Below are 15255 nucleotides of genomic sequence, written 5' to 3' on the forward strand. Positions count from 1 at the left end.
GGATGGCTCATTAGCTGCCAGAGACATTTTAAAATTTTGGTTTTGGCTTCACTGGACTCATAGACTTTAAGGTCAGAAGGGACCATTATGATCATCTAGTCTGACTCCCCGCATGATGCAGGCCACAAAAGCTGACCCAACCCCTTTCCCTTGACTCTGCTGTTGAAGTCCCCAAATTCTGTGATTTAAAGACTTCAAGTCGCAGAGAATCCTCCAGCTAGCGATCCCTGCCCCATGCTGCGAAGGAAGGCGAAAAACCTCCAGGGCCTCTGCCAATCTACCCTGGAGGAAAATTCCTTCCCGACCCCAAATATGGCGATCAGTAGAACCCCGAGCATGTAGGCAAGATTCTCCAGCCAGACCCTCATTGGCCATTGATACTATTGACCAGCGATGGCACGCTGTTGATAAACTCACGTTATCCCATTAAACCATTCCCTCCATAAACTTATCTAGCTTAATCTTAAAGCCAGACAGGTCCTTCGCCCCAACCGTTTCCCTCGGAAGGCTGTTCCAATATTTCACCCCTCTGACGGTCAGAAACCTTCGTCTAATTTAAAGCCTAAACTTCCCCACAGTCAGTTTATATCCATTCGTTCTCGTGTCCACATTAGTACTGAGCTGAAATAATTCCTCTCCCTCCCTGGTATTTATCCCTCTGATATATTTAAAGAGAGCAATCATATCCCCCCTCAGCCTTCTTTTGGTTAGGCTAAACAAACCGAGCTCCTCGAGTCTCCTTTCATACGACAGGTTTTCCATTCCTCTGATCATCCTAGTGGCCCTTCTCTGTACCCATTCCAGTTTGAGTTCATCCTTTTTAAACATGGGAGACCAGAACTGCACACAGTACTCCAAATGTGGTCTCACCAGTGCCTAATGCATCCCAAGACTGCATTGGCTTTTTTCACTGCCACGTCACATTACTGGAGATGTAACTCGGTTAGAGACACCAGGTTAATACACTGTTTTCAGAAATCAGTACCCTTCAGTCATGCCATACTGCTTTGGGCATGAATACATGACACAGCATTAACAGCTACCAATGGGCTGTCTATTCTAGGGCTCCCACCTGTGGAACTAGACTGATATTAGTGACAGCGGGAAATGTTAAGAAAATTTCCCCGGAGTGAATGTGGCCTGACATGTATGTATGGGGCAAAGAAGTTGGGGGTTGAGAGGTAAAGAAGGGAGGGAAAGAAAAAATTAGGTTTGAGGCTTGGGGAATAGGAGCATAACATAAACCAAATTAATGGTTTACCATCAAGAGACATAATCAGATGCCCAAATCCCTCTGTCCTCAATACCAGGGAAAGGAATATTAAGCAATGAAGAAAACAGAAGAAAAAGAAATACAATACCAAATATTCACTGCATACTAAGGGGGTCCTCAAAAGACTTCCCACATATTTTGCAACATTTTATATATGAAAGCAAGAAGCTAAAAAATGTGTTCCAGAACAGTAAATCCATTTCCATCAAATAAAACAGAGTGTTTCAAAACTATTTAATTTTTATGAAAGAACATATTAAAGCACTGGGGCAGCTCTGAGATTACAGGACCACCCACTATTGGAGCAAGTGCCCCTTCCCACACACCACTGTTTCCAGTTCAAAAATATACAGGATAGTCCAATAGGATCTCATTGAACTCAGTGAGAGTGGGTTTTGGCCTGATGTGGTTAATCTATCAGAATGCTGTCAAATAAATAAAATGAATGAATTAAATATACAGAATCAGATTACTCTGTCACCTGCTTTTCTGATTGGGTGCATACACTTTTACTTTATATGAAGGCAAATTTGGCTTAGAGAGATTTGAAGGTGATTAAGATCCCAATTCAGCAATATACTTAAGCACATACCTTAACTTTAAGCATCTGAGTTGTGCCACTGAAGGAAATGTCACTACCCACATGCTTAAGTACCTCGCTGAATTGGAACCTACAACCACATCTGTGCAAAGCTAACAACCCCCACCCCCACAACAAAATAAAACACAGCAATCTGAGAACTAGCAGTTGCTTAGATCAGAAAAGAGTGTGGATAAGACAAATTAGAGATCAGAGGGAATCCCCTACATATTTGACAGCTTTATAGAAAGAAGGGCTAAAGCGGTAGGAAGTAAAAGTCCCTGCAGGCAATACTCCAGCATTAGCAACAATAGTTTGAAAAACAAGGTATCTGGCAAAAAGTTACAATTTCGAGCAAAAGTAGAAAGTTACTAGGCACAAAATATAAATAAAGGCTTCTGAAAGACCTTTATAAATGCCTTATTAACACTTTAAAGTGCCTTCACCGTAAGCTCCTTCTGATGCTTGGTGAACGGTGTCTGATGTGAATCATTAACTATACACACCCCAGGGAGTTCACATTGCAGGCACTTTTGGATGTTAATAAAGTATTTACACACACACACACACACGGTAATGTATTAGTTTATTGTTGTGTGTATAAAAATTCAAAAGATGATATATCCTCACAGACCCAGTTATGTTTACACTGGAGCTGGAGATCTAGCTTCCAGTTCCGGTAAGCCTACATACACTAACTTTGACGGCTTCAGCGCACTAAAAATAGCAGTGCAGCCCCTGCAGGATGGGTGGTGGGAAAGGCTAGCTGCACCAAGTACAATTCCATCCAAGACCCTAGTTTCTTATTTGGATGGCCAATCCATCCTCCACTTGCCCTGCTGCAGCGACACTATGCTAGCATGCTAGCTTGATCAAAGCTGACATGTGTACATGTATCCAAGCAGGAATTACACCTCCAGCTCCAGTGAGACAGACCCACCATGAGAAGTGGTTATATTCTGAGACAATGCCAAGCAGCACCACAGAGAACATTCTTAATTGAACATGCCGCAAACCTTTACACATTATGAAAAGAAAGAAAGAAATGAGAGGAAGGATGGTTTTGTCATTAAAGCATTGGGGTGGGATTCAACAGATTTGGGTTGAATTCTTAACTCTGCCATAGACTTCCTGTGGCAATACGCAAGTGCCTCAGATCCCAGTCATTAAAATGAAGTTAATAAATCTTCAGCCAGCTTTTGCCTTTCTTGTCTATTTAGATTGTAAATTCTTCAGGGCAGAGACTTTGTCTTACTACGTGGATGTATAGTACTTAGAACAACAGGGGCCCTGATCACAGTTAACACTTCTATTTGTGATTAAAATAAATAATAACAAAGATAAGGAATACATAGATATTTCCACGCATATTAGTGGCAATATTTTCCTACCAGATTTACATAAACTTATATCTGAAACATATTTTAACTGAGGTCTGTTATGGACCAATCCATTTAACTGATTCTCTTTGGGATTCTTTATACCAAAACATGTGGTTAGCTCCTGACCCACATTTGCTAATGGAGCTCACGAAGAGAATATGATTTTGGCATAAAAGCTATCTTAGCACAAAGCACCATGAAATCAATTCTTCCCATCAGTAACTTGCTTTAAGTTGAACTGCTAAGAGGATGGGGAAGAGAACTTGTGCCCTTTTTTGCTTCTTTCTGCAGCATAAAGACCTGAAAGGTTTTATTTCCTGCTGTTTTTCTTAATGAGAATTCAGCTTCTCTATAGCCTACAAGTGTCTAGGAGGACTGGAGAACCAGTAGCATCACAAAAGCCAAGAGCAACTTTATTTATTTTTGTTAGCAATTAAGAACTAAACACAATTAATATTTTGGAAAAAGGACATTTTGGGGGAAACCTCAACACTATTTCCCCTTCAATTACAGTGTGAGAATAATAATATATACAAACTCAGATTCCAATCAAGTGTTCCAGCAAACCCAGTAAAGAACAGACTGGAGATACTTGATATTTTAAGGTTAAAAAAAAACTATTAAAAACAAATTAAATCAAAAATATTTTCTGTGCTTCTTTAGACATCATAAGAAAGCAAAATAGGAAACAAGCCCCTTTCCAAAATATTTCCTGAAAGTTACATCTGAAATTGAACAATCCCTTAGTGAAAATAGTTGCACATTAAACAAACAAACCCAAAGGGAAAGTACACAAAATGCCTCAGACTAGCACTCTGAAGAAATAACATTCAGAATGAAGGAAGTCAGGTTCAGATCAGATGACTAATTCAATCTGATTTTAAGAATTAAACATAGAAAACAGGCAGGACAGACTTTTAACAGCTTATGACTACCATATTTAAGAGATCAAACCAAGAAATATTTACACCTGGGTCAGAGTGTGTTTTATTATTAATTATTATTATTATTATGTGGCAAGTGTGAAAGGTACCTACTTGGAACATCACAAAGTATATGACATACCAGTGCAGAACTAATCATGGCAGAAGTTGATGGCACTCCACATGACAGCTAAATTTATACCATATGCTACAAAATATAGCACAGTAACGATCTTTCTTTTAGACCACAGACTGGCTGACACTTGATGGAAAGTTCAGCTGAGAGTTTATATCAGTTTTGACCGGTCTGTGACAAAACTGCCCGGGTTATTCATTAGGACTCCAGTCTTTCAGCAGATGCACATACATGCTTCCAAAAGCATTGTTTCAGGTTAGGAAGATTATCAGTTCCAGGTGGTGAAATGAATAAGGAGTCAATTCTGTGTTTGGCAGACAAAATACGGCTACATGAGTTAAAAAAACAAAACAAAACAAAACAAAAACACACACACACACACACACACAAACCAAACTGGAGGGTTGGCTCTGATACAGGGTTTGTCACTGTTTAAATGATGCCCACATGTTTCTGACATGCAGATTATTTTAAAACCTCCCTGCCCACAGATCTCCTGCACCCAGATAGACACAGCAGGAACACATTATAGGGAGAAGTAAGGTAGGAGTTGTGCTGCTGTGCTCATGTACAGGGACCAGCTAAATATCAGAAGTTAAGTGTGAAAATCTTCTTGACAGCAGACCTTTGACTCATTCCTGTTTAACATAAGAGCTCCAGATATTTTCTTTGGTAGCAGGAGCTACCAAAGGCAGTGGCAAACAAGATTGAATGGTTTGGCTGAGGTGAGCCTCCAGCAGCCCCCAAAATAACTTAATGGTTTTCTCAAGAAGCTTTTCCTTGCTGCATTCTCCTCAGATTTTACTCTCCCAGAAGTACCAAACCTCTCTTATCCAGAGAGCAGTTTTGTGGTTCACATTTTTGTTTGATAAGGGGCTTTATTTAGTTTGAATCCATCTGTTAAGTGAAGTACATATAGTGAATGAGAAATCAAGCTGGACAACACTGATTTAATGCTACAGTAAATAAGTACTATACTAAGGAGAGTATACTAGGATCTGGGTTGAATGAGAGAATTAGTGAACCAGATCAACCCTACTAAGAATATGAAAACAGATGGAAGTGAAATCATGCTTATGTTAACAAGGCTGAGATCTTATAAAACTTGCCAACATTTTAAGACACTAAATGAGCAAAAACAGGAATAGTTGGAGAAGAGAATCAGGCAGGCCAATCTCCTCATATTAGTTTTTTGTTGCTCCCAGGCACAAAAGCAAAGATCTCCACATCAGCAGTGTGACATGTTTATTTAGATGAGTTAACTGTAAAAACACTTGCCAAGGTATTTGCAGTCTATGCCAAGTATATGTCAGGACTCAACAGATTGATCTTATAGCAACAACTGTGGAGAATCACAACTTGTGCTGTCTCTCTCCTTAACAGCTGTTGACTACGCAACCACATTTTGCAGGAAAGATTATATATCAATTTGTTTATTTTTCCTGCTTAAGTAGAGGTATTGAGAAACATTTGTGTCAGCTTCTGAGGAAGTCTCCAAATATTACTTTTTACTAGAGTGACCTCCCTTTTGCCTCATACCAAAAAAATATTCCACTCCCAACTTTTACAGCAATTGGTATTATTACATAATAAATGTAATGTACTGTCATTCAATATGATGCAAGATTTAAGAAGTCATGATATCAATTAGTCACACTTCTTTAATAAGAGAGTTCAAGTACTAATGAAACAAGAAATACAAGTTAATAAATCCTTTAAACCAGGGGTTCTCAACCTTTTTCTTTCTGAGCCCCCCCCCCCATGCTATAAAAACTCCAAGGCCCACCTGTGTCACAACAACTGTTTTTCTGCATGTAAAAGCCAGAGCACATATTAGTGGGTAGCAAGCAGGGCAATTGCTCAGGGTCCCATGCCACAGGGGAACCCACAAAGCTAAGTTTCTTAGGCTTTGGCTTCAGCCCTGGATGGCGGGGTTTGGGGCCCCAGGCTTCAGCTCCATGTTGTGGGGCTTCGGCTAATGCTGGCCCTGCTTGGCAGACCCCCTGATATCTGCTTGCGGGCCCCCATGGTTGAGAACCACTGCTTTAAACTATTAATTCAATACCTCACCCAAGTATAATACATTTTAATAATAGAATCATAGAAGATCAGGGTTGGAAGGGACCTCAGGAGGTCATCTAGTCCAACCCCCTGCTCAAAGCAGGACCAATTCCCAACTAAATTGATTTTTTTAATTTTTATTCTCTCTATGGAGCAAAGGCCCATACTGGATTGTGCCATCACAGAAGGATTTCAGCAGCAAGAGCAGGCTAAAGAAGGAATCTTATGTTTGTGCACAAATACGGATCAGAGAAAAAAAGTGTCTCACAGTTTATTGAGGTTGGATGAAATTATGAAGCACTGGGTTCAAACGCACAAGTCATAGCACAGGGCACACTAATGTTCTAAGCACCTATTTTCCCCCCAACAGATGCTGTAGAATCTTCGCCTGTAAGTTAGTAGAAACAACAATGAAAAGAGCTACGATGAATAAGAGTTCTTGGGTCATTCCATTATCTTTAACTATGTAACAGGGCTCCCCCTGCCTGTCTCAGGAATTAAGCTAACACTACTATTTGGTGACAGGTTTCAGAGCGGTAGCCATGTTAGTCTGTATCAAAAAAACAACGAGAAGTCCTTGTGGCATCTTAGAGACTAGCAAATGTATTTGGGCATAAGTTTTTGTGGGCTAGAACCCACTTCATCAGATGCATTGAGTGGAAAATACAGTAGCAGGTATAAATACACAGCACATGTATACCTGCTACTGTATTTTCCACTCCATGCATCTGATGAAGTGGGTTCTAGTCCACGAAAGCTTATGCCCAAATAAATGTGTTAGTCTCTAAGGTGCCACAAGGACTCCTCATTGTTGTTACTACTATTTGGGCTACTCTAATAACTGAATACATATAGCTCAAAGTACTTGATATCAGCCATACAGAGCATAGGAGCGTCTCATGATACTCGAAAGAGACACTGAGGGAAGCCCTTATAAATATACATTTAAATTGTTCTTCACAAGTTCAAATACTGGCAGACTGGATTCAAACTTCTCAGATATACAAACTCCATGCAGCATACTTGGCGGGAGGGTAGGACTTTATAGTAGACAATGGAAGTCACATAGCATTCTTTGTAAGAGCCCCAAAATCCTGCTGTGCTGCTTGCAATGTGTTATAGCCCACATGCCTGCCAGTCTGCACCCCAATAGCAGTGGCTGTGTTTAAATGATACTCTGGGCATATCAGTGATACTCTGTGAAGCACTTTGTCATCCTCCCAGCTGAAAGTTGCTCTAAATACTGGAGATACCACTAAAAAAAAAAAAAGTCAGTATTTGCCAACTGCTCCCACAGTTCCTATGGTCGTCTTCTATTTTAAAGATAAGGGGAAATGGGGCAGTATCAGAGACCACTGTGTGGTTCTGTTGGCAAATGCTGACTCTTTAATGGGATCACTGTATAAAATTGTTTTTCTATTTCAAAGGCAGTAGATGCATTAGGTGTTGGTGTGACTGGTATTGGGAGTACGGAATACATAAAAGTCACATAAAACCAACAGTAAGGTCCAGATCACATACTAGGGTTGCTGTAATCCATGCACCAGTCTTTTGCCAAATGTGTCGAATTTTCCCCTATAACAGAACTACTTCACTCATCAGGCCATGTCATGCATTTCTGAGTCACACACGTTTTAGACATTTAATAGAGCAATAGCCACTTGCAGAGAGAAGGAGTTTAATTGCAATACCATATCCAGGCTATATAAATGTGTACTGTACATTAAACCACAGGCACAATATTCCTTTGCTAATGGGAAACTGGTAAGGCTGGCAAGCCTCAAATATGACCATTCTTTTCTTCTTCTGTACTTGCTTGCATGGATGATATAATTCCAATAATAAGTACATATATATATATGCCTAGTAAAATTATCCTAAAAATCTATTAGCCTAGGCACAGCACATACTGACTATCCCTTCTACAATGATTCTCAACACCTGGCATGATTGCTTCTTGGAACAGCTAGTTCTACAGTACACAATAAGAGACGTTATTCTCAACATTGTCCTAAGTATCATAGGGGAGTAGGTTCAAGAAGTAATTCTGGTTGAGCCACTAAGAAGTTTTGCCCACAGTGGCCCAAATAATGCCTCATAGCCATGCATGCAGGGCACCCTTTGTACGTTTATTTCACCCCTTCCATGCACAAATGAAGCTCACTTGCCTGTGTAGCACCATCCCCCACACACTTCCAGAAACCTCTCAGCCTGGGTAGTTTCCAAGTAAGGAGAAGGGGTGTATACTGGGCAGGCTAGAGGGAGCAGTGGGTGGAACATGAATAGAGCTAGGAACGTTGCACACCTGAATGAGTATCGGCTGGCTAAAACAAAACCTGAGAGGAGACGAGATTAAGGTAAGAGGGAAGTTTTTTAAAGGACTGTACAGACATCCCCTTCGATCATGCATATTTGTCCCTGGATTGTCAAGGTAGCACACAGTACTGGGGGTCTGCTGGATGTCTTGCTATTCCAGAGCACCCACATAATAACAGTAGCCAGAAATGCTGTGTATATCTTTGGGTTCCAGGCCTAGCCATGGAGATCCAAGCATTCCTCACCACCAGGCTCCAGTACTGCAATGGGCTAAACCTGGGTATGAAAGTAAAAGCCACAAGAAAGTTTTGGCTCTACAAGCAGTGGACCACCTGCCAGCTAATACAGACCAACAGCAAAAATTCACTCTGATACAGTGGGTGCTACACTCATTCCCAAACCAATACTAGATTCACTCCAATGTTAGTCTTGCTCCTAATCTACAGAACACTCCCTGGGCTGGGCCCTGACAGCCAGGCATTGGCTGTCTCTTCAAGGCACACCACAGCAGTCATGTTAAGCAGGAATTTTGCGTCTGACAGAGCCTTGCATATGGTTCTTGGTGCTGTGGGTAAAGCTCTCTTAGTGCCAGGTCTTCTCGGATAGAATTTCTGTCCATAAATGAGAAGTGCCCTGGATCTTACTATACAGAAGCATCTCTTTGTGAAAGCCTTCCCACAATAAGACGACTTGGTGCACAGGCTAGGAATGCCTCCCTAGAAATAAATAATAGGAGCAACACACACACTACCCCAATCCTGCAGCCACAGAAGTTACTAGCAAACCTGTTATTGCTTCAGTGGGGACAGGAGTGAGGCCTTAATCAAATACAAGGCTAGAGTGAAGAATACACTCCTTCAGAACAAGTGTTATTTTATCCAATTTACTCAGATGCCAGAGTGATGGGCATACTAGCTAGTTTTGATAGATTGCACAGATTATAGTTGGCTAGATGTCTGAGAACGAAGCTCTGAATACGGATGCTATTTAATATTATTAACCTATACAATATCTCTGGCCATGACAGTTAGGTGCTTATGAATAAAAGTAGAAGACAAAGCTTTCTACAATGGGTTGTATTTAAGAATAACTGCTAGTGCCTACAGAAATGTTAGTAGCCATGTTCTTGGGTATAAAGATAAACAAGAACAGAACAAAACAATTTTATATGGAAAACCCAAACAAATGTACTTTCCATCATGCCTTAATATTCTATAATAAAAGGAAAATGTCTCTCAAAGGACACTTTAGATAGACAATACTGACATACCTGACATATTCCACTGATACACATATCCAGGGATTCAATATTACAGCGAGTACCATCTAGTACTTTTGGGGCAAGCTCCACAATCAATTGTTTCCCCAAAGCTTGACACTTTAAGGCACATGGTGCACTGGGATCATTATACACAGGAAGCCACTCATAAAAATGTCCTTGGTACTTGACATCATTGTAGGCTGAACACTGTTGTGCTCTGAAGTCACCAACATCTGAAGGGCAGTCCTAAAAACAAATCATAGGAAATCATTTAAAAAAAGAAACCACCTCTCATTTGGGATCATTGTGTCTGATGAATTATATAGAAACTACCCAAGTTGGCTTGGAGAAGGATTGGCCCAACCTAACAGACAGCCCATATTATAGGTCCTACTTTAAGGATTAAAACACTGTATTTTGCTTAATCCACTATTAGCTGTGAAGGTTACAGTGTAAAGCATGTGACCATAATAGTGACCCCACGAGCACAAGTTCATATCCCTAGCTTTTTTACAATGGTTCGTACAGTAAATAAATTGTTTTTCAAGTTGGGTTCTGTAGTAAAAATTGGCTTTAAAAGGATACATATTTTTGAATCACTAAAATGAGGTCTCCAATACATTTAATACTTTGTACTTTCATAGCTCCTTTCATCTCAGGATCTCAAAGTGTTTTACAATCATTCAAGAAGTTTCATACAAGGTATGGCTTGCTAGCCCCATTTTACTGATAGAGAAACAGAAACACAGAGAAGTGAAGTGGCTGCCTGCTGTCACACAGGGAGCAAGTGGCAGAGTCAGGGGTAGAGCCCAGAACTTCGGATTCCTGGTCCTATAATCTTACACAAAGACATGCTTCTTTTCATGGGAAAACTGTTTTAAAAATAAAACATACTTCAAGTTTGTCATAATTGATCATGTAATTTAAGTTTTATTTAGAGAACTCAATTAATTTCTTTGTTCCCCAAGCACATACTGCTGAATTATTAAATATATGGAATTTCTTATTTACAAACATTTAAATAAACAATTTTTAAAGGTTTAGTACACGTAAGCATTTAACCCAAACATAATATAAAATTATAGCAGCAGCAGCGAAGGCATACATAGATTAATATGAAAGAACTTTGGGAAGGATCTGACAAAAGAATTAGTGTGTCAAACAATCTCTCACTAAAGACTCCATTTAAAAGTATGGCCAGTGTCAAAAAGTCTATATGCTAGACTGAATGCATATTCTTCCAAGAATTCCAACCACACATATATACCATATGTGAGAGTGATTCCAACAAACAAAGTTTTATTTTCATTGGACATAAAAATGAAAGACTGTGACATGTAAACTAAATTCAAGGAACTTGTTACTAAGTGTCAGCTAGCAGTGCTGCACCTGAACAATGCATCAATGCCATTCAGATTGATGGATTTAAATCCTCCCTGGAAAATACTAATGCATTTACAACTACATTTCACAGCACTGGCTACAACTTGCAGTAGTTGGAAGAGAGATTTATATGAGAAGGGTAAGAGTTCCACTCTGATTATGAGTCCCTTTTAAAGGCATCCTCTTGCTGCCACCTCAACCACATGCACACAGCTGGACGAACTGCAGAGAAGCCATTGCATTAGCCTACACCCGTTTTCAATACTCTACCTTGTTTATTTTAGTTTTGGTACAAAGTAGTAATCAAATTATGTTACTGGCTTATTTGTACAACATGTAAAATATTTTATTAAAACAATAATCCTTAATGTTTCAGACTGGTGTGCAGAGTTTTATCCAAACATCTTCTATAAGTCAATGGGACCCATGCAGTAAAACCCCTGCCAGTGCTTTGAAACTTCATCCAGTGCTAACCCTTAGCAGTGAAAGTAGCTCAAAATGATGTTACTACATTGCATTATTATTGTATTTAACATAGGGTAATTCCATTTGCCAGTTATGAGTCAGATTTGTTTAGAAAATACACAGTGAGTGAAAAAGAGAAGTTACTTAACAATTACTGTAACTCTTTGTGAGTGTTGCCTCTGCACATTCCTACAAATGGTAATATGCAGAGGCTACCTCAAATAACATCATACATATGCTGCACCAAATTCTTCTCTCATGTGCAGCACTCCCACTTCAGAGAAATTCACAGGACTTTCACTGTTATAATTGAAAACAGAATTTGACTGTCTCTGATCTTCCACGGAAGAGAACCTAAAGAGCAGAGAGGAGTCAAGAGACCCAAAAGTTTTTATGGGCACTGCATGGTTCTCTTCTGTCACAGTAAATGAAGTTGCAGCTAGAGGATAAGAATAACTTATGGAAGTTAGTTCTGAGTCAAGTTAGAAATTGCATGTCAGACTATAGAGCAGTGCCACTCAACTCTAAGCAGCTGCAGAGCCACCTTTCCATCACACGGACAAGCATAGACAGCCACCCACAAAAGAACTAGGGAGTGATGTCATTAGACAGGATCGTGACATGATGTTGTTACAACTCATTATCACCAGGTGCTGATGCAATGTCAGGACATAAACATCATAATGTCAAGACATCATTCACTGGTTATTTTGCAGCTCCCACCAGCTCAATACTACACAACAGATACTTTTTCTTCCCACTCACTTCTTGCTGCTTGAAAGGAGAGAAATTTCTCTTTTTTCCCCTATTCTCTCTTGGCTACTTGGAAGGACATGAAGGAACCAGAGCAGCTCTTGTTTCTTTGCTCATTCCACCTGCCTCACATTTCAGCTTTACTCTAAGGTGACCAGATGTCCCAATAAAATCAGGACTGCTTTGTCCCGATGCAATTTGTCCCGATATTTCACACTCCTTTTTTTTTCTTGTTTTACTCCGCCGGCGCCCCCCACCCCCCAATGTGTCCTGATATTTTCTTCCTCTCTTCTGGTCACCCTAGCTTTACTCAAACATAGAGACTCAACAAGCGCCCCATGAGTGACCCCAAAGAACTATATTTTTATTATTTACTATTTGTATTATAGCAGCACCTAGCCACCAACCAAGATCAGGGCCCTGTTGGGCTATGTACAGTACAAATATACGGAGAGAGCATAACTTACCATCTAAACAGAAAAGACAGACAAGAGGTGGGAAGAAAGGAATGTAGAGGATACAAGCAGAATGAACAATAGGATGGTTTGCGAAAAATATGATGGTTTGCAAATGTTAGTTCCAATTTTGGGGGAAGAGGGCAATTAGATAAACAGAAAGGAAAGAAGAGGATATGTGAATGGAAAGAGGTTCAAAAGTTCAGAATGCAGGCGTGAAAGGTGGCCTGAAGGGAAGTGATTGTACAGGCGTATACAACTAATCAGCTACATGTGGCTGAGAGCCATAGGTTCGACGGTGATGGGTGCATCAGTGGCATGATTGCTACAACTAAAATAAAGGTTAGAATACAGGCACATAGAGATATACAGATAGAAATATTATTGGACTAAAAATATTTCTAGGTCAGCCAAGATGCTCAGAGTGGGGTACAATGAGGTTAACATTACTTAGTGATTAATATGTGAAAGCTAAGGAGAGGATTTGAATGCACTGTATTTTGAACAGGTGTAAGAATTATCTGTGCATAATGGAAGTTGATAATGGAGTTTGTGTGGGCAAATCTCTGTTACTACATCTTGTTATTTCTGACTCAGGGAAGTCACTCTGGCAAATAAAAGTGACTTTCTGGCACGTAAGAACACACAATTTATGCAGAAATGGCCCAAATAACTTGTTCTATGAATAGGACCCTAAGGGATTATCTTTAACACTTCCACATACTGCACATCATAGCATTAGAATTTAACAGTATATATGAAAATGGAAATATAAAACAGAGGGTTTAAGAAAGATTGAAAATCTCACTGGGTAGTGTATAATGAATAGCCTATATAGTTTATTTCTCCGAAGTACCCATAAAAAGGTTTGACGCATACATACATTTTTAAAGAATCAAGTAACTGGTATCGGAGTTATGATCAAAAAAAGGTAAGCAGGTTTATAATGTAGATTAATGTAGGTTTAGATTAATGTAGATTTCTTTTGTTCAAACTCATTTTCTGATTGAAATATCATTAATATTACTCTGGGACCTCCATACTGTGCTTGAGTTTTGTGAATTTACTACTATTTTATTAGAAATCCAGATGAAACCAATTTTCTGGTAAAATGATTCTTGTTCTTTTCATTAAAATCACATACATATTAAGTTGTGCTTCATTTGTACTCCTCAATATAGATTTTAGTGTTGCAATGTATCATGTAGCAAAATTACATTTGCAGACAATCAGTTTTATGCAGTATATATACTGAATTTCTCATATGGTTAACAATAACACCTACTAACACAGAAAGAAGTTGGTATAAAATCCTAATTTTCAAACTAAAATTGTACTCATAGAAGGAGAAGTATTCTTTTAAAATAATACTATAGGTATAACAATTCATTTTAAATAAAGTCAGGCTGGATTGGTCAGATTTGGATTAGATGTAGGCTGGAGGGTTGCATTAAAGGTAAAATCAGGACTAGAGTTCAGGTTTTAATTCAGTGGGGCCAAAATTTCATGAGCTCTTCTCTTGAGATTTCAGCCCAAATAAGTGGTAATCTCTCCACCGCAACTTTTCTCAGGAGTTTTCCCATCATCTATGCTGAAAGCTCAGGAGAACAGTGGTCCTTGAGAGATTCTGACCACATCTGAACTGAAATTGGAAACTAGGCTCCTTCCAGACATGGCACAGAACCAGAACTGTAAAGGCAGGTTCAGACCTCAATCCAATTCTGAACTACCACAATATTCAAAGGGATTCAGATTCAAGGTTCCAGTTTTGGGCCACCAGTCACTTTAAAATATAAAATTCAAACACCTATTGATTTCAGTGGGACTAGGAACTCACCCTGAATCTCTAACAACTTCAATTTTATAAACAAGAGTGTTAATTCTCAAAATTGATCCTTTAAATGCATCATCCTTTAAATCCTGAGTGACTGCAATAGCTCTAACTTTGTGATTGCTTAAGCTTTCGAAAATGCAGCCCTCAGTTTATTACATAAAGATGCGCACAGATGGGTCTCAAATGTTTCTTCCCTTTTTCTATATGCTGCATGTGTAATTTTTTTTTCTGTTGTTGCTTTTGCAAGATGAGTCACAGATTTTATGTTTAATTTTTTGTATTAGTGTGAAGGTAGAGTTTCAGTACATATGTTCAAATGAGCCTAGGCATTATTTCTTTATAAACTGCACAGAGTTTATCCAGATCAGGAATGCACCAAATGTATAATTTATATAGTGTCTTGTTTATTTTACTGCCTGAGTACTTGCTGGCT

The 15255-nt window shown here is 39.3% G+C and overlaps 1 protein-coding gene across 10 annotated transcripts in view; it reads right to left on the bottom strand.

Moving 5' to 3' along the window:
* The window catches only part of ADAMTSL3 (ADAMTS like 3), a 261150-nt gene that overhangs the window by 118381 nt on the left and 127514 nt on the right, over nt 1-15255 (bottom strand). For all 10 annotated transcript variants that reach the window (XM_054042181.1, XM_054042182.1, XM_054042179.1 and 7 more), the window contains exon 6: nt 9942-10178. In XM_054042181.1, the coding sequence (XP_053898156.1) occupies nt 9942-10178 (237 nt within the window). The remainder of the gene's footprint in view (nt 1-9941; nt 10179-15255) is intronic.

The sequence above is a fragment of the Malaclemys terrapin genome, chromosome 10, assembly GCF_027887155.1.
Source record: "Malaclemys terrapin pileata isolate rMalTer1 chromosome 10, rMalTer1.hap1, whole genome shotgun sequence".
Taxonomy (NCBI): domain Eukaryota; kingdom Metazoa; phylum Chordata; order Testudines; family Emydidae; genus Malaclemys; species Malaclemys terrapin.